The sequence below is a fragment of the Cervus canadensis genome, chromosome 2 (assembly GCF_019320065.1).
Source record: "Cervus canadensis isolate Bull #8, Minnesota chromosome 2, ASM1932006v1, whole genome shotgun sequence".
NCBI classification, from domain to species: Eukaryota; Metazoa; Chordata; class Mammalia; order Artiodactyla; family Cervidae; genus Cervus; species Cervus canadensis.
Window position 1 is genome coordinate 34,334,969 of NC_057387.1, and position 24,442 is coordinate 34,359,410.

The 24,442-nt window shown below is 37.1% G+C and overlaps 1 protein-coding gene and 1 non-coding gene across 2 annotated transcripts in view; both read left to right on the forward strand.

Annotated features, from left to right (window-relative positions):
• The window catches only part of VAV3 (vav guanine nucleotide exchange factor 3), a 412,369-nt gene that overhangs the window by 278,773 nt on the left and 109,154 nt on the right, over positions 1-24,442 (forward strand). Inside the window, exon 19 of the mRNA XM_043460478.1 lies at positions 1,697-1,742. Within this exon, the coding sequence (XP_043316413.1) occupies positions 1,697-1,742 (46 nt within the window). The remainder of the gene's footprint in view (positions 1-1,696; positions 1,743-24,442) is intronic.
• TRNAA-AGC lies at positions 11,656-11,727 on the forward strand. Its single transcript has one exon. It is a non-coding gene; the product is annotated as a tRNA-Ala (tRNA).

Consider the following 24,442-nt stretch of genomic DNA (forward strand, 5'->3'; position numbering starts at 1 on the left):
TTCTAAGTTAATATTTTTAAATAATTCTAGCTTAGGGATAGTAGGAATAAGACCCAAAGAGTGAATTCCTTTCTTGCCTTCCAAGCATTTTGATAGTAGGAAGAGTAAGAGTAGTCGAAAGACAGTGTCTGTTGTACATTAAGAAAGTGAAGGGAAATGTAGACAGTAAACAACCATAAGACATTCATCAATATATATTTTCCTGTTTAAAATATAGTTATTTATATAGAGAGCTCCAAACATTTTATAAAATTTTAGAAGTTTTTTTGAAGGCAGTTTTCTTCTAAGTTATTGGATATAAACCTGTAACTTACCATGTTTTCCCTTTTTGTGCTTGGCTATTAAGAAGCCCAGTGTGGTATTTTCTTCTCACTCACAATGAGTAAGGAGAGGGTCTGTTTATACTAGTTTTTTTTTTCCCACCAGTACAGCCATCGAGCTTGTTCAGTGAAGCTTCGATGCTGACTTAATGATCATATTAGGCTTTAACAAATGCATTTTAAAAGTAGTTGGGTTAAAAGCCAAGTTTATATTTTTAATAATTCTCCAATTTGCTTTTGCCTGAGAAACCTTGGCAGCTCCTTTGAGGCCCATTTAACTTATGAACAAAAACAACAGGGGGAACCCTAAGAAAAACCCATAGTTAATGTGAGCTTGGCAAAACCAATTCTGCTCTGAATGAAACCAGGGCTCCATACACAGGCACAAACCCCAACACATGTAGAAAGAAAATTGCTCTTGTGAAAATCTGAATTATATTGTAATTATAGACTGAGCATTGCACTCAGTTATATAACAAAAGTGAAAATGAAGTTCTTATTAATTAGTGAGATTGCAATAGTTATTGGGTGGGAATGAATTTAATGCTTATAAAATCAAATGCGTAACCACACAGTTTCAAAGATTTAAAACCGCTTTTGTTTTGCATCTTATCTATAATTTTTACAATCACAATTTTTCTTATGGGTTCCTTTTCTGTAATAAGAATTTACTTTCATGGTTTACAGGCTGCATGTCTATTTTGTTTCTTAAAGTATTCAGATATCACTGATCCATAATTAAACTGCCATAAATCTCATAATTAAACTACCATACCAAGCTCAAAATCAGAGCTTGAGATCTTTGTTTGGAGGTTGTATACTCTCCAGTCTCTGGTCTGTCAGGCTTTAAAAAAGCTGCATTAGAATTTTGGAGATCAAAACTCTTTGCTGGGAGCATTTTCTAAGCAAAAAATGGCTACGTAGGCTTTGTTTTCATAATTCCTATATTATGACTTTAAAAAGTGAGTCATAATCCTCAGAGATGGTGAATGAAAAGTATTTCTTTCCCATAGTGTCATATCAATGATTTAGCAAGTGGAAAACATTAGAGAAACAAAAATTGTAAAAAGAAACTGGAACTGAGTGTTTTGATCAACTTTAGTAATACTCTTCCTTTGTTTAATTTATAATGGAGGATAGTTGATTTACAATGTTGTGTTAGTTTCTGCTAACAGATATTCACTCTTATTTAGATTCTTTTCCCATATAGGGCATTACAGAGGATTGAGTTCCTTGTGTTGTGCAGCAGGTCCTTATTAGTTACCTATTTTACAGTAGTGTTAAATGGAGGTAGTGCAACATTCAATGGACTTCCAGAGTGTCGCAAAATAATACAATTTGATAACACAAAGTCTTTGTTTTGCCTTTCTGCACAGAAACGGACCAATGGACTCCGAAGAACCCCCAGACCGGTGGATCCAGGTGTGTGATTAAACATCTATAATTATTTCTTTAGTTAAGTGATTGTGAAAGTGTATGGGAATAGCAGTAGAAAGTCAGACAGATTGTTGGCCTTTGTTCTTTGGAGCTTGGTATATAGTGTGTGACCAGAAGGTGACCGTCTACTGTGTAAATCATTTACCTAAGACAGTGTCATGTGATGAGTAACCATCAGTACCACAGTCTTTCCACAGTCAGCAGTTGAGCTGGTTATTTGCTTACTGAACAGCCTCAGGGTACTTGGTTAATGCTCAAAGTTCCAACACCCTTTCCCTGTTTCCTCCCAAACCTGGAAAAAAATCAACCAGCAAACTGGTACTTAAAAAAAAGCTTGTTCTGAGGGGGTGAGGGAGGTTATAAACTAGACAACTTTGTTCTCTCCCCATTTGGGAAAATACTTTTCTTTATTCTGTATCTGTATTATTTTATCATAGAAGAATGAGTTTAAGGCCTTTGTGAACAAGTGTCTTCTCCGGAGACCCATTTTTTGTCTGCAGAGAGCATTCAGTTGTTTCTCGTTTAGTATCGTGAGGTTGACCCTGTCATTATTTTCATATAATTATTTTTCATCCATTAAGCAGTGCCTTCCAGAGTTTAGTTATCAGAAATATGGTCATATTATTGTGGGTAAAAGGTGTTCATGGCTAAAGGATTTCCAATATATGAACTTGATAATAAATAAAGTGGAACAAGAAATATAGAGTAGTCTTTCTTGCTGGAAAATAATCTAGATTATGTGTTTTGTTTCCCCATTGTAAACAGTGTTCACCTAGTTATAAAGTTTAGCTTTCAAAGCATTATAGCTTTTAACTGAAACCACACCCCTGGTAGCCATGCCAGTTTATGAGCTGTTGGAAAAGGTTTATAGGAGCTTTGTTGCCTCTGGCTAGAAATTGCCTCACTTGTGTCCTGAGATCAGTTTAAATCTTTTAAGTACAGAACAAAATTAAGGCCATTTAAAAAAATAGGGGATCTGGCTTACTTTTTTATTGGTTCTGACTTTCCCAAGACAATAGTCTTTGTAGAGAAGATTCAGCAATAATATTTTAAAGAGACTTTTGTTCAATTTAGTAGGAGTATATGACTGTGAACATAATATTTTTCTTTATGTTGTACAAGCTATAGTATTTCTGTTTCTTTATCTAAACTTTATAAATATTATTTTAAAATATTTCCTTTTCTTCTATGGGCATTTTTATCTAATCTCTTTTCCCCCAACGAAATGCACTTCTACATTTATAGTGTGTCAGTAGGAACACATTTTTGACTATTAACAATGTACTTTATAGCTAAAATTTTTAGGAGACCTTAAATTACTCAAAGGTAGGTGTAATGAATTTACTGATTATAAATATGGCGAAGTGGATCTATAGTAAAGTATCTTACTTAATCCTAAAGGTGATGGCTTTCTGTAGGTATAACTCTTCTGGTATTTTTATTTGTCCAAAGTTTTTAGAACATCATGAAGAATAAACTTACAAACACAAAAGAAATGGTGCCATATGCTATGTTTTTTTTTGGGGGGGGGAATATATATATAAATATGTATATATATATATATTTATATGTATATAGCTTTCCATTAGGTATATGTGACTGCTTTCTCAATTTTTCTCACTTTTGAAAAGAAAGCAAATAGTTGATGATCTTCCCTGTTGTAGATACTAATGTAATAATCATTTCTCCCTGTAAGGTGTCTTTTGATGTTGGGCTTGAATTATGTGTTTATAGAGTTGGTTGTCTTTTGTATCCTTGCTTTTTCTGTTTCTTTATGTTTATTACTTTCTGTTGGCAAGTTGGAAAGCTTTTTTGCTCAAAATAAACCCTAGTTTGACAATTATCAAACTGTCTTACTCTGAGTTGATCCTTATGTAACTATTGTTAAGAAGATTTTCACAGTTGTGTGGAAGATATTCCACTATGGGATATTTAAACAAGGGTTCAATAAGATTGAGATTTCCTAAGCATGGAAAAACTGCTTCCCAAGAGCATTATTTGCTATCAGTGTTTTTACTGATAGGTAAAAGGACTGAAAGATTCTTTTATTTTTTGTCTTTTAGCTATTTTATTTTCCAAAGGGTTTGCACATAGACTGCTTTCCAGGGACTCACTTAGGGTGACTTGTAGGAAAAAATGGTTAAAAAATTTTTGTAGGACAGATGTAACCACCTCACCAGATCCAAATTTCAGAGCTATAGACAAGGGTAAATTATATATCTTCTCCATAGATCGTTTGTTTTGGAAAGGAACTTAATGCTTAGTTCTTTGGATAGTAGTCTTCTGGAACCAACTTTAGTCCACTCACCCTAGAGTGTTAAAGCCAATCTGCTGACACCAGATTCTGTTGAAGTAAAGTACAGTGTTTATGGCAGACACCAAGCAAGGGTAACAGGCGGCTCATGCTCAAAAGACCCGAACTCCCAAATGGCTTTCAGGAAAGGGATATTAAAAGCAGTTGTGAGGGAGGAGGCTGCAGAGTGTGTGATCAGCTTGTGCATAATTCTCGGATTGGTGTGCATCAAGGTGAAGTTCCAAATATCATCTGCCTTCTGATTTAATCAGTGTAGGATCTATGTTCTTGTGGTCAGTGTTTTCATCTGGAGGGCGTCTGCTTCCTGTAAAAACAACTTAGGAATATGTGTCAGGCCTTTTTCTATATCTTTCAGAGAACTTTGAGTTCAGAGATTCTGTCATGTGGCAGATTTAGAGTCCAAATTGTTAGCAGTTCCCCAACCCAACAGCTATTCTTTGTTTCTGCACCTTCACATTTCTTAATCATTAACTGTTGAGCCAGCCTTTGAGATTCAGAGGAGGCCTGGGAATCTAAAGCAAAAGCCTTTTATGTCAAAGCATAAGGACACAGGGGCTTGCTTGTAGTTTTAGGAGGTGCTTAATAGGTATTTGTTAAATGAATTAATGAATGACTATATACTTCCTCTGCATGCACCAACTCTTTTGTTTTTTAAATTCCTCCTGCCCACCAAAATTTCCTAATACCTCTTTACTCTTTCTTTATTCTTGTGCTTCCTGTTCTCCTCTATACCATGACAATAAGAATCTGTTTTCTTTCTTGTTGACTTGTTCACGTTAGAAAATTTTTGTATAAATGGAATTATATAGTATGTACTCTGTTTTGTCTTGTTTCTGTCACTTAGACTGATTACTTTAGAGTTCATCTGTATTTTGATCAAAAGTTTATTCCTTTATGTTCCATGTGTATTGATATAACACAGTGTGTTTATTGTGTTTATCCATTCTCCTATTGATGGCATTTGGGTTGCTCTTAGTTTTCATTCTTATAAATAAAGTTGCTATGAACATGTTAAAAAAAAATTCCTCCTGCTGATAAATTGGACCAATATCCCAGAGAACATGGAATAGTCCAGTGACAGGAAGCATGGCCCTGAGCCACATTGCCTAGGGTGGGGCCCAAGTTTAGCTGTTTACTTGCTGTTGATGTTTGGCAATTTGGTTCTTCTCTGTGCTGTAGTTTACTGATCTGTAAATGGAGATTGATAATAGTACCTACTTACAAAGTTGTTGTGAGCTTTACATTGTAATAAAATGTTGTGTACATTTTACTATATACATGAAAAGTATTGTTAAAAGATGACTTTGTGTTGAGTATATTATTTAATATTGAACATTTTGTCATGTGTAGGAGAATCAAAAGTATTTGCCAGTTATTTCTTTATAAAGAAATCCAGAATTTTATGTTGAATCCTCAGCGAAGCTAGAAGTTACTTTATCACAGTCATTTTCAGATTTGCTTTCATTGCCTACTTATCTGATGGCTTCCATGATATTTTGCTTATCTTTAATAAGAGACACAATCAACAGTGGTAGTTGAGAGATTGATGGTGAAGTTAGTAGTATTTGTGACAGTAACAAAGAAAGAAAGAAAGAAAGACTCACTAGGTAAAAGGTGTATATTGTGGTGCGGTGCTCAGTCATGTCCAACTCTTTCTGACTCTTTGGACTGTAGCCCACCAGGCTCCTCTGTCCATAGAATTTTTCAGCAAGAATACTGGAATGGGTTGCCGTTTCTCCTCCAGGGGATCTTCCCAACCCAGGAATGGAACTCATGTCTCCTGCATTGGCAGGCAGGTCTTTACCTGCTGAGGTGGAGTTCTGTTCAAACGGTGAAAGATGTGAGATACAGATTTGCATTGTGCCTTTTTTGCACATTTAAAATATTCACTTTTTATTATTATAGTTAATTTTACAGGTAGTATTTACAGATATGGCTTTGCAGTTTAGTTTACTTTTTCTTATCTTCTATTATGTGCTAAGAAATTTTATCAATTTATGATCTTGACTGGGTTTATAAATATAGTAATGCATTAGATGCAGATTCTGGTAGCTCTTTGGTTTTTTAAATATAGCAGAGTATTTTCATCAGATTGTACTTTTCTTCCTGAGACAGATGTTGGTTTCAGGAAAATAGCACTTGTAAGAGACAGATCAATTATTTCAGGAACACGGAGGTGCTAGGCTTTTTCAAGAACATGAGATCATAAATCTTAAGAAAATCTGAGTACTGGTGTAATATTTTTCACCTAAAGTGGCACCCAAGGTCAGAGTTACCAATTAAATTTTAATAATGAGCTTTAAAATTTCCTTTTGAGTATAGAAGATAAAAATTTATTTTAGTTTGCATGTGGTGATTCTGTATACCAGGACATGTGTTCCTTTAATCAACTCCATAGTTTTAGACTATTGCAAAATTATTTGTGGAACTCATAGCATCTTACATTTAAGTCCACAGTCATTAGCTTTTTAAAAAGTCAGGCCTTTCTTCTTTGTTACACTGCCTAAAGATTAGAGGGAGATGGGAAATGTTTCAGTTCAGTTCAGTTGCTCAGTTGTGTCTGACTTTTTGCGACCCCATGGACTGCAGTACACCAGGCTTCCCTGTCTGTCACCAACTCCAGAAGCCTACTCAAACTCAAGTCCATCGCAGTGGTGACGCCATCCAACCATCTCATCTTCTGTCATCCCTTTTTCCTCCTGCCTCCAATCTTTCCCAGCATCAGGGTCTTTTCCAATGAGTCAGTTCTTCGCATCAGGTGGCCACAGTATTGGAGATTCAGCTTGAGCATCAGTCCTTCCAATGAATATTCAGGACTAACTATATGCAAGGTGAAACGACAGCCTTCAGAATGGGAGAAAATAATAGCAAATGAAGCAACAGACAAAGGATTAATCTCAAAAATATACAAGCAACTCCTGCAGCTCAATTCCAGAAAAATAAATGACCCAATCAAAAAATGGGCCAAAGAACTAAACAGACATTTCTCCAAAGAAGACATACGGCTGAGTTCCTTTAGGATGGACTGGTTGGATCTCCTTGCAGTCCAAGGGACTCTCAAGAGTCTTCTGCAACACCACAGTTCAAAAGCATCAATTCTTTGGCGCTCAGCTTTCTTCATATCCAACTCTCACATTCATACATGACTACTGGAATAACCATAGCTTTGTTTAGGGATAGCATTTTCCTTCTGATCTTAAGTTACTTATATAATTTGTGATAGTCTTGAATAATAAATGAATAGAGTTCTTTCTGAGAACTCTTGAATCTCATGCACTCATTGTTAACCTCTTAATTACAAAGAGGAAAAAATGGCTTAGAAACCTTGTCTTTTCTCATTCACTGGAGAGATGTTTTACTGCTTCTGAGCAGACATCTTCAAAGATGGTCAGTTTCTCTTACAGGAGGGTAAGACTGATGAATAATGCCATTCCAATTTGTTCCTGTATAAAGAAAGGAATTCAAGAAATATTTTTTATATTACCAACTTTGTGTCTTATACAATAATAAACACCAGCCATATCATTGATTATAAAACATGGCCCCTCCCACAATTTATATTCTGCCTAAGGAAGGAATAGATACAGGCACAAAGTCTTGATTGCATAAATGCATGCAGATGAGAGTATATATATAATATTTTAATATCTTTTTTATACTCTGATTCATTGCGATATGGCATAGTGTCATAAAAACAATTAGAAAATAGTCTGGTAAACATATAAAAAGATCTAATTATGTTATAGGTGCCAGAAAGCAAAAAAGAAAGGAGAAAATATAGGCTAAGATTGCTTTTGAGCTGAGTTCTCTATATATGTTTTCATTTATATAAAATTTTTTTCATGCTGGTTTTTTACATTTAATTACAATTTAACATATTTTCTGTTAATGTTTTAATTTCAAAGTATTGGTAAACTCATTTCAAATCTAAACATAATTGTTGATTCCCTTTAGATTTGCTTTTAAACATGATGCCAATTTGCTCAATAGAGAAATTTTATCTTCTTAATTACCATATAGAAAACACTGATGAGAAAAATAGCAGCCCAGGATTTTTTTTTTTTTTGAAGTACTGATCTAAAAAATGCATTTTTCTTTTTTTGGGAAGGAAACAAATGTATACTGTTAAAGGTTTTAAGTGAAATTTTGTGTATGTGTGCTTAGTCGCTCAGTCATGTCCGACTCTTTCCAATCCCATGGACTGCAGCCTGCCAGGCTCCTCTGTCCATGGGAATTCTCTAGGCAAGAATACTAGATAGAGTGGGTTGCCATGCCTTCCTCCAGGGGATCTTCCCAACCCAGGGATAGAACCCAGGTCTCCCGCTTTGCAGACAACTTTACCAACTGAGCCACCAGGAAAGCATTTATCTATAGTAAATAAGTAATAAAATGTCTGTAGATTACTATATTTCCATAATAATCAGTCATACCCACTTCTGTCTTTTCTGTCACCTCTAAAAAGAATTTCTCATCAAACATAAGTCCTCATCTAAATATCAGGAGCATAATTGTAAATGTGTAAAAATATATTTCACATTGAAAAAAATGAACTTGGGAAAAAACTGGGACAATAAAACCCGGTGATTAAGATTCACTGCAGAGACATGAGAAATCCAAACGGTGCACGAGTGCTGGGGAGCCTGCTCTGGTTTTTAAAATAGCCGATTTTCTCATGCTTCTATTAAACCACAGACAATAAGACTCGTTTTGCACAAGGCATTTGATCCCCCTGTAGTTATTTTCGGGACTGCCTTTCTAATTCTCTTTACCATGATGATATTTTTCTAAAACTTATATCACAGTCCCTTCCTCACAACTTTTTTTGGTTTGGGGAGGGCTTATTTTTCCCTTTGAAAGCTCATTCCAAACTCACAAAGGGTCATGATTGCTGTTATCTGGCAGGTTTGCCCACACCTTTGGGCAAGGCCAAAGCCCAGTCGTTTCCATGGCTCAGGTACCTCCAGCGAAGGCAAAAAGGGCACAGTGAATGCTTGAAGATTTTTACAGGGAGCTTTAGGTGGGTAATACAGCATTAGTTATGTGATTATTGAAATTATAAAACATTTGGAGTGTTATATATAGAACCTACTTCTGGATCATTTATGCACTTCTAACTCATAATTTCTGTTACGATAGTAGTTGAAGTGAGGTTGCTCAGTCATGTGTGACTCCTTGCAATCCCATGGACTGTAGCCTACCAGGTTCTTCCATCCATGGAATTTTCCAGGCAAGAGTACTGGAGTGGGTTGCCATTTCCTTCTCCAGGGGATCGTCCCGACCCGGGGATTGCACCCAGGTCTCCCGCATTGTAGGCAGATGCTTTACTGTCTGAACCACCAGAGAAGCCTTACGATAGTAGTTATGTCCTAGAAAATAAAGTGTATAACACATATTTAGAAAAATACTCTGAAAAGGAAGTATTGAACCTGCATGACCTGCTTTTTAACATTTATCATTGAGAAATCATTCTTTACTTAGAAGATCAGGTATGGTCTGAACTTTCTTAGTGAACCTGTGGCCCTCGTAGTCATTTCAGAAGCAAAAGAACGTGCCATGTAATGCTAAGTAGGCAAAGAAACATCACAAATTTCTTATGAGCCAACAACTTCTGAGAACCAGATAATCTTGTTCCAGAACTTTAGTCTGAAGTAAGGTAAATGAAAGGAAGCAGTTGAGTCAGAAGTATTGGCTTCAAATAGTAATATTTGATACAAGTAATATTTGTCTGATACAAGGAAAGAGGACATTGATAAAGGAATCCTTAGTATCATAATCGTTTATAATCTTATAGTCCTTCTAAACACAAATAGTGAGAATGGTTAGCACATTAATTAAAACGCTGGAATGCAATTTGTGGAATTTCTGTCAAAATGACTCATATTGGCAATTATTTACCTTTCTGTGTATTCCAATCAAGTCGATTTTTAAATTTTTAATTTGAATGAAAAAAAGCTTATGTTAGGTTTAAAAAATTTTTTACAGATACCTTTTCTTTTAAGACTCATTTTTTTCTGTAGCAGTATTAGAAATATATGGAAGTTTTCCTGTTTTTGAGGACCTTGGAATTTTGTTGAAGAGATAGGCCATACAAACATATACCTGTTGAACAGTAATATTGTGTTGTATATGAGAACCCACCAAAGTGGATGTGGCTGGTTATGAATGGTCTTATTGACCAGAATGGCAAGATTGGGGAAACTCATGTGGAATAAAGACGGGCACAAGACACGGAGACAAGATAACTGACAAATACATCAATCAAAGTGCATGTATATAGAACTACAGATATTTAAATAAAGCTCTCAGTCTTTTACTAGGTTTGATATTCTCAAATGCTGACCTCAACGCTCTACCACCCAATGTGCTCATTTGTCAACTGGAATAAACTCATTGTAGACTGTAGACATAATAAGATAGTTCTACTTATAATTTTTTGACTTTACAACAGTGATGTGAAACCGTCATGCAATCAGTAGAAACCATACTTCCAATGTTGAATTTTGTTCTTTACCCAGCTAGTGATGTGCGCCATGATACTCTCAGTGATGCTGGGCAGAGGCAGTGAACTCAACTCCCGGACAGCCACATGATCACAGAGTGAACAACTGAGACACTTACACTATTCTGTTTCACTTTCAGTATAGTATTCAATGAATTACATGAGATGTTAACACGTTACTGTGAAACAGGTTTAGTGTTAGATGATTTTGCCGAACTATAGGCTAATGTAAATATTCCAAGCACATTTAAGGTAGGCTAGACTAACCTATGATGTTCAATAGCTTAGGTGTATTAAATGCGTTGTCAACTTATCATGTTTTCAGCTTACAGTGGGTTTATCAGGATGTGAGCCCTTCATAAGAGAAGGAGCTCTAGTTTAAGGGACAAAAAAGAGTGGAGGATTTACTGACTTCAGTAACTAAAGTTGAGTGTGTTTGGCTTCAGGTAGAGTTAGATCCAGGGGCTCAAATGATATCATCAAGTTTCATTTCTCCTTGTGTCTGTTTTCCTTTTTTCTCTGTTGATTTTCTGTTGTCAGGCACCTCTGGCAGGTTTGTCTCATTTGGAAGTAAAGTTGGCCACTAGCAATTCTTCGTTCCCCACAGCTAGTAATCCCAGAAAAAATGGAATACCTTTCCCCCAATAAATCTAACAAAATTCCCAAGGTGTCTTTAACTGGTTTGGCCCAGATCTCTGTTCATCTCTGAGGCCATGGCTGCAGCCAGGGTACCTGTGATGAGCCATCAGGCTTCTGTGTGCACCTCCAGCCTGGGGAGAGAGGCTGACCCAGTCTGTTCACATGAATTTAAGTAAGAAAGAACAGTTATGCTTACAAAAGAATGGGGGAAGGAAAGGTGAGAAGCTTTGTTTGAGCTGATTATAATGTAGGTCTGTTATTGTGAATTTCAGACATTTTCCTCATTGGGCATATTGTAGCTGGATTTTCCACCTCTCCTGCCTTGGCCTTTTTCCATTTCTAGCCTCTTCTATTTGACTGATTTTTATCAATAGTATCAGACAAAATAAACCCTGAGGAATGTACCTAAAATGCAAACTGGACATTTTTTTAAAAGCCTCATTCCTAGGGGAATAGCTCAGTGGTAGAGTGCATGCTCAGCATGCATGAGGCCCTGGGTTCAATCCCCAGTACCTCCATCTTCATATTGGGCTTCCCTGTAGCTCAGACAGTAAAGAATCTGCCTGCAATGGAGGAGACCTGGGTTCGGTTCCTCGGTCGGGAAGATCCCCTTGAGAAGGGAATGACAACCTGCTCTAGTATTCTTGCCTGGAAAATCCCATGGACAGAGGAGCCTGGTGGGCTACAGTCCATGGGGGTCTCAAAGAGTCAGACACAACTGAGTGACTTAACTTCTACTACTCATAGCTTTAGTTTGCAAGGATAACAAAAGTGTTCTTGCATCACAGTATCTTCTTATAACCCTGACTTTACACCTAAAATATCGAGGTGATAATCTCCTTTAGATAGAGATACTCTGTTTCCATAAGGAGGTAATCCTTTGTTCCACTATTACCTATGTACATGTTAGTGTAGATTGGCCCATCAAATTATAGAGAACTAAGGAAACAAGATCTTACACAGCATGTTTTGTGGAGACAGGTGAGATGAAAGGTCCTCTTCACCCTAGAGGGTCAGGATGAGAGTGCTAGAGAGCCAGAGAATGCAGTCCTTGAGGCATTAAGTTTAGGCCATAACTTGGCTCTCTGGGAATAAAGGGTCATGGGGTAGGAAGGAGAAGGAAGACTCTTTTCTAGTTTTGTCTGTACAGTCATGTCCCTTGGTATCCACAGGGGATTGGTTCTGGGATCCTCCACAGATAACTAAAATCTGTGCATGCTCAAGTTCCTTAGAGAAAATGGTGTAGCACTGTCGGCCCTCCCTACCTGTGGGTTCCACATCCACAGATGGGTAGGCTGACTGTATTGGGGACTTTTACCGCATGAGCATTTCTCATCTTCAGAGGTAGCCCTGTGCCACCGTTTAGTCTGAGCACTCTGCAGAGGCATAGATGTGGGTTTGTGTCCTGTCCCTCCACTTACTAGTTGTTTAATCTTGGACCCATAAACCTGTTTTATCATCTCTAAAATGTTGGGTAATAGTAACAACTCCTTCTATGGTCATTGTAAAGTTTAAATGAGATAATAGGTAAGGCATTTATCAATAGGATTTAGCACATAGTAAGTGCTCTGTAAGTGATAGTAGTGGTGGTAGTCATTACTAAAAAACACTCCATCTTCATATTGGGCTTCCCTAATCAATAGTATTGATTTTCTATTGCTGTGTAACAAATTACCATACAAATAGCACATGTTTATTTAATTCCACACTTTCTATGGGTCAGAAGTCTGGGCATGGTTTTACTGGGTCCTCTGCTTCAGAGTTTCTAATAAGACCTCACTCAGATGTTAGCTAGGGCAATATCTCATCTGAAGGCTCAAGTCAGTCCCAGCTTCCTTATGCACTTGTTGGCAGGATTCAGGTCCCTATGGGCTCTAGAACTGACATCTTCAGCCCCCAGCTTGCTGTTGGCCAGAGACTGTCCTCAGTTCTTAGCCCACAGGCCTCCCCAGTATGGCTGCTTATTTCCTCAAAGTGTGTAAGCCAATGAAGTGATGGAGTCTCCAAGATGTATGGAAAATTAAGTCTTATAGGACATGATCATGGAAATGACATCCCATCACCTTTCTGTCAGCCAGAGGCAAATCGCAGGTTTTGCCTACTTTCAGGGGAGGGTATTAAACAAGCATGTGAATACAAAGAGGCAAGAATTGTTGGGATTCACCTTGGAGTCTGTTTGTTACAAATTCTAGGAAGGAGATACTGTTATTTAATGGTGGACAGAACCAAAGCTCTGAGAGGTTAAGTAATTTACCCAAGGCCACACAGCACCTGGCTGGTGAAAAGTAAACTCGCTCAGTCGTGTCCGACTCTTTGTGACCCAATGGACAATAGACTGCACCAGGCTCCTCCGTCCATGGGGTTTTCTAGGCAAGAGTACTGGAGTGGGTTGCCATTTCCTGGTACCAGGATGTAATTGCAGTTTGGATCCAGAGACCTCATTCTTCTGGAGATCTTCTGGGTACTCTGTTTATGCCAACCTTTGGACAGGGAAAAGCTTATTTCCTGAAGTTTAGTAATGTAGTACAGTGCAAATTAGCAGTGTGATCTGGTCTGTTTTGCAGAGTTCATTAGTGGCTGCTGTTACAAAGCAGATTTATGGGTGATTTTATTTTCTGCATTGTTAATTTTGAAAATGTTAATCTGAAATTGCTACAGTATTTCAATTAATTTGGACGATTAAAAGTTAGCACCAGAAGAATCCTTAGCAGAAGATAAGGCAGCTAATTAGAGATTCTGAAACAAACAGCTGTAGTCACTGGCACTGAAACAGGCTGGGTGGATGACACCCAGCAGAATTCACTCTGCTTAACAGTTTTGAAATGGAAAGAATGAGTTCTGGCAGTCTAAATATTAAACTGGAATGCAATTGATTTTTTTAAGACAGCCATTTTAAGAAGTTAACTGTGTGACTTGATGTGTGATTTTTTTAATAGCATGCAATTCTGAAAAACTGCATTCACATTATTTTGGAAGGTTGTCTTTTGTATTGTATAACTGTAATAGTGACAAATCATATTTTTCATGTCATACTTCATACTTCTTATATATATTGATTTGATGATTTTTAAATTTAAAGGTGAGGTAGCACATGCTTTTTTTGTTTGTTTGATGACACTCAAACTTAGGTAAATCAGAGTTCTAACCCTTGTACACTGTTGTTGGGAATGTAAATTGGTGCAACCACTATGGCGAACAGTATGCAGGTGCCTTAAAAACTAAAAATAGAGCTACCATGTGATCCAGCAGTCCCAGTGCTTGGGAAACAAAAACACTAATTTGAAAAGGTACATGCACCCCAGTGTTCACAGAAGCACCATTTACAATAGCCAGAATATCGAATCAACTCAAGTACTTATCAACTGATGAATGGAGAAGGAAGCAGTGATATTAACATGGGCTTCCCTGGTGGCCCAGATGGTAAAGAATGAATATTATTTGACCTTAAAAAAGAATGAAATTCTGCCACTTGCAGCAGCATGGATGGACCTAGAGAATATTATGCTTAGTGAAATAAGTCAGGCAAAGGCAAATACTGTATGATATCACTGATATGTGGAATGTAAAAAATATATGTAAATGGATGTATACACAAACCAGAGTAGACTCACAGATATAGTGGTAACCAAAGGTGATAGGGAAGGGGAGATGAACAAATTAGGGGTATAGGATTTAGAAATACAAACTACTACATAGAAAATAGGTAAGCAACAAAGATATACTATGTAGCATAGGGAGTTATAGCCATTATTTTATAGCAATTTTAATGAAGTGTAACCTATAAAAATACTGAATCACAGTGATATGCAACTGAAATGAATGTGTTAATATAAAGGAACTATTCTTCAATTGAAAGAGTTTTACACTTTGAAAACCTTATTCTTAAAAAGTTCAGAAAACATAAGGAGGCATAGAAGAGTTTCCTGGACAAATTGCCTGTAATCCCCTCTTAGGTAATGACCCTTCACACTTTTGTTTCATTATACACTTTTTCTAATACTGATTTTCTTTGTGTGTTGCCATATGTTTATAAAATGTCTGTATTTTCAACTTAGTGTCCTGTTTTTGTCACTTGACTTTGTTTCATGAGCACATTTGTTTATTCATTTGTTCATTCAACCATTTGACAAGTATACAGGCTTGGTGTGAAGTTTACAAGGATGAACAGGATGTATTTTCCCACACACAAAACAGCATGTCATGGAGCAAAGATAATAGGGTATGATTTGAGATCAGGGCCTATGCTTAAAGGGACACATACCTTAGACACGTGAACATCAGGAAATGGAGTCTAAACTGAAACCCAGGATATGAGTACTTGGGGGGAGGAAGTGGGGGTGGCGACAGAACATGAATGGAGACAAAAAGGTTGCTCCAGCAAAGGTCATATTTATCCAACTTTTTCTGACTTACTCTTTCTGTATAAAGTTTTAAATTTTCATGTTGTCATAGTTATTGATATTTTATTTATGGTTTTTTTTTTGTTGCTTTTATGCTTAGAAAATTCTCCCATTCTGAATTTTGTTAAATATTTACTTCATCTTATTGTTTAATTTATGTAACATTATTTAACTTATTTTTATTTAAGTAATAAATGAAAATTCTGTGTGGAGTTTCAAGACATATATCAAAATATTTTTAAGGATTTACAGTACAGTATTTTACAAAATTTAAATTTACCTTTATTATATGTTGCCAAACAACTTTATTGCATTGTTTACTTTTTATACATATATTTTGCTCAGATCATAAGTTATATTGTACAAAGTTTGTCACAGTATATACTCAGTTTATGTAATATGGGAATAATATTTTGAAGAAATACAGGTATTTAATATTGAGATAATTTAGGTTTTTTGTTGGATTACAGGCGAGGATTGCCTCTCCTAAACTTTCTTTCGAAGTAAAAGGAAAAAATATTTCATGGCTATTGAGTTCGTAGTTTCTCCTACCTTCCATTGATTTCTTTTCTCCTTGTAAATATATTCTCCTTAATTTTGCAGTTTTTCTCATCTTAATTTACACAGTGACTTCTGGGGCTATGCCTAATCTATTATTTTAAAAGATCTTTAGTTTTAATAATTTATCATCAAAGAAAGAAAAATTCACTTCTGCTTAGTTTGAAAAATGTCATAGATATATCCTCATTTCCAAAACAGTATAGAAATTCTTTGTTTTAGAGAATTTAGGAAGTTTTATATGTTGCCATGAAAAATTAGGTGTTTAATAAATAGCCTTTCTTGGGGGGCCCAATTGTAAGCAAGTAGAATAATGACTTCAATTTCCTACCTGGCATATTGCTTCTAATGATCTGTTCAGGAAACATGCCTGTGGATGTCCAGATACCAGAAGTATTGCTCGTAACTTCTTACTAGTTCAAATGGGCCATAGGAATCATGTGATGCCTTTATTCAGGCAGAACTTTACTTCTTGGGATTAAGAATTCTTCCTTCACTTGATTTAGAGCACATTGTAAGGATTAAATGGATGAATAATGAAAGTATTCATGTGTTTCCCCAATTCACCTACTATCATATTGCTAATATTATAACTGTTAACTCCCAGAAGAAGAAACTCATCATTTAAAAACTATATTGCCATGCTTTAGGGATCTCATATTTTGAAGTTATGAATCTCCCATTTAAATTCAAACAGTATTCAAGAACAGAATCTGGCCAATGGTTTTGAAAAAACAAAATGGCAACACCTTCTTGGAATCTCAGACTGTTCAAAGATGGTTTTTTTTTCCCCTAGCAAAACAGGAAGAAATTGGAAAAAAGCATATGGACTCAGGTTGAGCATATGATGTATTTCCAACTCGAATCCGCACTTTACTCATATTTGTAGTGTGGTTTAAAATTAATTTTGGTGAAGCGTTTAGATTTGAGAGAGAAAAAAATCCCTATCTGGGACTAAGTCAACATTTGTGGTATCTCATTAATCACTGCCTCATGTAACCAATTTTCCTACCTAAAGAGAAACTACTGGGATGAGAAAAGTTTATAATATTAATGCCAAGTGCAGATCTGCCTCTCCAAAACGGAGTTCATTAATCATCATCGAAGCACAAGAACAAACATACTTCATGTCTCTTGCCAATTTTTTCAATAACATTTGTGAAAGGCAAAAAATTCCTCTATTTTTCTATTTTTTATCTTCATTTTTAAAAGGTTTTAATTTGGCTGTTATTTAATGTGTGATAATGTTACATAAATTTAACATGCTTTGAGGATGCCCATGCATAGTATGTAGCAGTGAAGTGTATTGATTGAGTCTAGGGTTCTGAATCAGAGACATCTGGATACAGACTCCTGGCTCTATTACTTCCTGCCCATGTGGTCATAACATGCAAAGCACTTCAGTGACAGTGCTTGGCACAGGTTAACTGGCCAATAACCACAGTGACAGAAATTCTTACTATCACTGGTAGGAACCAGTATGGCCTTGAAGTTTGAAAAGATGGATTTCAATCCAGGCTTTGGTGGAAATCTTTGGTGGGCAAGAGAATAACCTCAGTTTTTTCATCTGTAAATTGGGGGTGGAAATAGTTGCCTTATATATATATCACAGGATTATCAATTGCCACAAATGAGATAATGCCCTAATCAAGATAGAAAATTGAACCTAATCATAGCATGCAAACTTTTTAAATAAAACAAAAAATAAGTGCCAAGTAGTAAAATCTTCATTATTTGGCCATATAGTTCAGTCTGTCGGTGTTAGGATCATGTAGCTGGTTAGTAATTTTGATGGAATTTTGGGATCAGCCATGTAGTTATTTCTTTCTCTGTGCAATTTTAAAATCACCATTTACTGGAAATTTTACTGTTCTTTCTTTGTTAGTATGTCTTTACATCTTTATTTTTCCAGTCTCTTAATTTTAAAAATTATTTATAATTAAGAAAAATTGAGTACAGTATACTTAGCTAGTAGATGAAAATGATGACAATCTTTTTTTTAAAAAAAAATAAAGGAATAATACAAACCGCATGTGAGAAGACAAACACACTAATTCAAACAGTCATAAATAGAAAAAAAAAAAAGCTTACATGGAAGAAAAAGTGGCTCCTGCCTACTTTCATTTACAGCCCCTTGGCTACCAAGTGTCAGGGGATAGGAATGGATAGATGGTGAAGTTTTCAGATACTGCAGAAAACAAGTTGTTTCCTTACTTGTCCCTGTCAGAAGATTTGCCCTTTCTTGTTCATTTCTATGCCCCTGCTATTAGAAGCATTGTTAAAAGCTGAAAGAAGACAAGGCATTCTAAAGTTATGGTTGAAGATGCAGCCATGAGACTTTGGAAAACCCCAGGAGAGAGGCAAGGGTAGTGTCCAGCAGCAATAGGAGGGGTAGCTCTTTTTGTCCCCATAAAACAGTCAAGGATCAAGAAGTAATCATATGGACACATAGCAAGGCTTAGTTCATTTTTGAAATTAGGGTAGTTTGGAAAGAAGAGGTTGAGCAGAGTGGAATAGCAGGAGGTTTTTGTAAGGTGAAGTAGAATTAAGTTATAGGCAAGGATCTTTCTGTCTTCAGTTTTAAAGTGTATCAGCTTCACTCTTCTTTTTTTCCCTGTGTTCTTCTTGACCTTCTTATCAGCTCTTGACTTTTCTCCCTGGGAGATTTTCTCTGCATAGTCAGCACTGACTCCTGCAGAAATCCTGAATGCCACACCCTTATTACAAAAGAGTTGAAGAGAATTCAAATAAACATGTTGCAATAAGGAGCTTGGGAACTAACTGTTACAGGATGCTTCCAGAATAAGGCACTGCCAGCTAAAAGCCAAAAATTCCATTTCCTGTGTAGCATGCCCAATTGTAGGCTTTACTTAAAAATATAAAGTTAATATTAAACCTTAGAAATTCCTACAGAACCACCTACCTTCCTTTGAGAGTAAATTTTTTCTAGAACAGTTACTTTCCTCTTGTCCAATCTGTACAAATGTAGATTCCAGGACCTTGCTTCCAATTTTTCCTCCTCTTAATACAAAGAGGGAAAAGTTGCTGACACATGTTATTGTACACCATAACTTTAATTTTTAACATATGATACATACTTGCACCATGGGGTGAATGTTAGTGATATTTATTCATGTGCTAGAATTTTTATATATTTTGTCTTACAACAAAACCTGTAAGGTAGATTTTATGCCCATTTTACAGATGAGGAAGCTGCCCTGAGAGTTTAAGGCATGGTTTCAAGTTTACACAAATTAAAAATAAAGATTAAAGCTGAGTTTTCAGTCACTGTTAACCAGTAAAACCATTAAATATTTTTAAATATTAGGATTCTTGTTGTGGGAAGCAGGGGGTGGTGTGGGGGAGACGTTCCGTATACTTTTTTTTTCAAGGAGATTTATGAGGCCAGGATGGCCTCAGCCATGGTCATACCCAGCTCTCAGAGGAGGAACGAAGTAGGCTGAGAGCAGAATGGTGGTCAGAAGGAAGGATATGCACTCTGGCTAGCTAATTTCAAAGAGGAAGGAGGAGTATGACCTTGATATGAGGGCGTCTGGGTAAGGGGAATTTTGGTGTTGCATGGATAAAGTTTGGGTCCTAGATGGAAGAGGACCACCAGCTGGGTGAGGATGAGCAAGGCAGGGAGGCACATGGACGGCCCCTCAGTTCTCTGCCAACCTAAGGTCACTACATTTCCAGCCAGGGAAGAGAGTTCACTCCCTACAGCATTCTAGAACTTTCATTAGTGTGTCTTTGCTTTGATTTTAATAGGATTAGATAATAAAATCATAGCAAAATGTCAGGAAATGACCCCAAACAAATATAATAAATGCTGCTTCTGTTTATCCTCTATACATACTGCCTTTTCCCTTAATATCTTCATTAGTTTTTGTGTAGAAAATAGGATTGGGGTATTTTAAATAATTTATAGAGGTTGATTATGTTTTTCTGTCTTGTGCTTTATTGTTTGTCATGTCTGTGTGTGTGTTTAATCCTAAACTATCATTAGTCAAGGGTCTCACTCTTCAATTATGGTAATATTACTTATAATAAGTCTGTTTACACTATTTTGGGCAGATATTGCATCTCATTTCCCAGGCAAATACGGAGACCTTGTTGGATGATATTTCCCATGTGGTTGCTCCATTACAGACATGCTCTTAAGTGCAGTGTGGGGGAGGCCAGACAGTATAAGTGGTTAAGAAATTAGGCTTTGTTGTTGACATTACTCTGGGCTCAGGGCTTAGCTCTGCCACTTAGCAGTGCACCTTTGGGACGCCGCTCAACCTCCTTTGCCTCATTCTGTCTTCTGTCAAGCAGGGGTGGTACTGGTACCCACCCTGCTGAATTACTATATGTGGACTAACTGTGAGGAGGGATGTGCAGGGCATCAGCCCAGTGTCAGGTTCTTTGCGTGCAGTGGGTAAATCATCACCATTGTCATCACCACTGTCTTCAGGATGCGGATCGGGGCAGGTGGGGAAGGCGAGCTGAGTCCTGTAGAGGCAGGGCCCAGGCTTCAGATTCCTGAGGCTGGTGGCGATGCTGTGGTCTTGTTTGTTCTGCTTTTGAGAATCCAGCAGCATCTACTGCTGCCTGCTCTCACATGTCTGGTTTATCATGCTCTGAGGGAAATTAATGGTACACAGACTACAGAGCTCATCTACCTGGGTTTTGATGCAGAATCCACGATGTATCAGCTCTGTGATCTTGCTCAAGTCACTTAACCCCTCTGGGCCTTCATTTCCTCTTCTTTAAAACGAGGATCATAATAAGACTCACTTCTTTGCATTATCTTGAGACTTAAATGAGTTAATATGTATTAAGCTCTTAGGGCCTAACACATGGTAAGTACTATGTATTATTTTTAAAAGTAAGAGATTCTTCAGTTACCAGGAGATAATGGTAGAAGTATATCATATGTAGCGTTAATTATAGTATTTAAAAGGCTGTAGATTAATATTTAAAGAGAACCGGCAGTACCAGGCAGGTAGTGCAACATTTTCAGGATAAGAAGCTGGGTATAGTCAACTGTCTTAGAGGGCGCTGGGTACTCTTCTCTGTGTCTAGAAAGACATACGTATCAAGGTAGCTGGTGGAAAAATCTAGTCCATAAATTTAAGAGTGTAAGAGATGACGCCATTAAAAAGTTTTTTTTTTTTCCTTAAAATAGGCTTAATTCCAGCCTTAAGCCCTTATTTGTCTTTCTGATGGTTGAATGCTGTCTACTCCTGATCTAGCGGGTGTCTGAGGCTTAGGGCCAACCTTTGTAGGCGTGCTTGCAGCTTTCTTTCTCCCTGGAGAAGCCACAGAGCAGTTAGCATTTCCTGGGTGCTCTGGAATCCACACACATCCGTCCCCATTTCCATCTGGGGAACTTCTTCCTTCCTCTCTTGGTATTCTCAAAAGCTGATCCTTCCTTCTCCTCCCCTCTGGAACACACCTAGCATCATCTTTTCAGTAAGTTAGGTTTTACAAAGGTCTGGGAGAATCAGTGATTTCCGAAAGCCTTTGCTCTCTACCCTGCAGTGCTCACTAAGGCAAGAAAACAAGGATCACACCCTCCCCCTGGATCAGGTCAGGACACCGGGGTCTCAGAGGTGAACTGGAAGACATGGGCCCTGCGCTCAGCAGGGATGGCCAGGTGCAGGCAGGGGATAGGAGATCGGCTTGGCTCCCACCATGATCCTGTGGTGTGACTGTAGAGGCGCCGATTTATAGAAAGTCTGTTTGTGGGTTATGGTTCTCAGGGTATGTGCCTTCTCTCCCCTGCTAGACTGATAGTTCTTTCTTGCGAGTACCTTGTCTTTATCTTTCCAGCTCCCAGGGAGTTTTAGTGCAGGACCCCTTGCACAGATGTGTTTAGCTGTGATGCACCAAGGAGGCTGATGCTGTGGGAATGGTCCCCCCAGAGGCGGGAGGGATATTTTATCACTGACTTTGCTTAGAATTACTGGCTCGTGGTGATAAGAAAAACCAAACAGACTTTTAGTCAGTTTTATTACAGTTTTAAAATTCTCCTTAGACAATGCTCCCCCCCACACTGCCCCTTATTAGGTGACCTGGTGTGAAGTATTCTCAACCTCCCAACTTTCCTGCAACCTTCCCCAGACACACCCCCACAGGTATTTTGTAACTCATTAATCAGTTTATTAACTGTTGTAATAGTCTCTTAGCTGCTCCTCTTGCTTTTAATCCTAACTTCCTTTATTGCCTCCTCCATACTATCAGAAAAATGATTAACCTAGAGGAGAGCACGGCCCCCTGCTTCAGCACATTCAGAACCAGCCTATGAAATACTAAGTGTGCAAGCATCCCAAGGCCTGCTTCCTACTGAGCTCATTCCTTCTCCTCTTCTCTTTGGCAGTAGCAAGAGATCTATGTGGTCATTTTCTACCTGCACAGAATTCTTTCTTGCCTCTGTACCTTGGCTCCTGCTGTTGCTTCTGGCCAAAATAACCTTACCCCTCTTCTCTGTCTGGTTCAGTCTTATTCATCTTTATTTTGTTTATCTACCTAAACTCAATCCAGGAAGCTCCTCTAGCAGTATGTCACAGCTGATGTGCTCCATGGGTTCCTCTCCCATGACGACCCCACCATGGTACTTTTAAAGTTTTTGGAAATTATCTGGGTACGTGTCTACTTTCTAAAATTTTCATAAGTGCCCTAATTCATAGCTATTACTAGATAACTTCATCTTTTTCATGCTTATACCCATAGTATCTGGAACATAGTTGATGTTCAGTAAAACTATGTTGAACTGAATTGTATGCTCAACTTTATGAAAGGGAACACTGATTTCTGGTGTGCAGATTCTCTAACCTCTTTGGCAAAGTGGTGTATGTTCTTTCTTTAATATTTATGTACGCTTTGGAAATTAAAAACATGGTTTGTCATTGAGGCCAGCAGTCCTATTTTTATTAAATGCTTAGTTTTCAGATTAGTGTATGTAAATATTAAAAAGTATTATATTGAATATTAGTGAGTCTACACTAGTGTAATATTTTTTTCAGACCACAAGAACAGTGAATAAAAGATTCTAAACCTATAGCAATATATTGATGGAACATAGGCTTGTGTATAAAGTGATATTTTGATAAGTTTTACAAGAGTCTTCAACTGAAATCATTTGTTTCTAATATCAACCACTCAGAGCCAAATTGAAACAATAGGAGTTTCATTTAGGGGCCATAATAGCTGTGATAGAATATCACTATAGCATTATTTGCTAGAATTATAGTAGGGAATTTGCTGGTACAGAAAAGCAAGACAATCCAATTTTTCTGCAGAGATAAAATCCTAGTAAACTCTTCATTCTGCAAATTGGCATTTTTTGAAACTCTGACCACTTTATTGGCAATTATCTTGAATCAAGTTGCATGTAATTTTGCTTCTCACATTCTTCTAAGTTTAATAAGTTTGGTGAAAGAGGAATTTATACAATTGTGTTTTTTTTTCACTATGTTTATGTTCATTCCAAATGCACCTAAAGTTCAAAAACCTAAAGAAAAGTTTAAGCTTAACCTGTAGAGGTTGCCAAAAAAAAAAAAAATTCAAAGCTATTTTCAAAACCCCTCTAATGGAATATCATGTATATTTATTTTGTTAGGAATTTTATCTCCCAGAAATATTTGATTTAGGACAATGCATTTCCCAACCTTTCTTTTCATTACAAAAGTTTCTTTGTAACTCCAATTCACACAAGACTAGTCAACAATATAAAAGTTCATATATTAAAATGCTATTTGAATATGCATAAATGGAAAGTATATTTTAAAGTCATTGAGTGAACTTTGTATTAGGTAATTACCGCCTCCCCAGAGGCTTCTCCTGACTCCTAACTGACTGAACTGCAGTAACACACGTCCTGATTATAAATGCATTCCCTGGTTTATACACCAGTTACCACAGATCTCATTAAAACATGAATTCCTAGGCATATTTAAAATATGATTAGGTTTGTAAAGAACAGTGATTGAAAAACCCAGGGAAGCTTCAGGAAGACAAACCACCCTCAGCAGATAGAAGCAGATGTATAGGACATTGCTCCAAGTATTGGGCATCTCATTCCATGTTGGGGAATTCCTGCTTTGTGACCGACATCCATCCCGTTCTCCAAGTGCTTTTTAACTGCCAGAATTTTAAACAGGGGTTGGATAGAGTTAGAAACACTTAGCTCCATGTCCTTTCCCATTACTTTCATGACTGATATGTCTTTTCTACCCATTGGACTCACAGAGAATATGCTTCTGTTAGCACTTTTCTCTAAAGCACA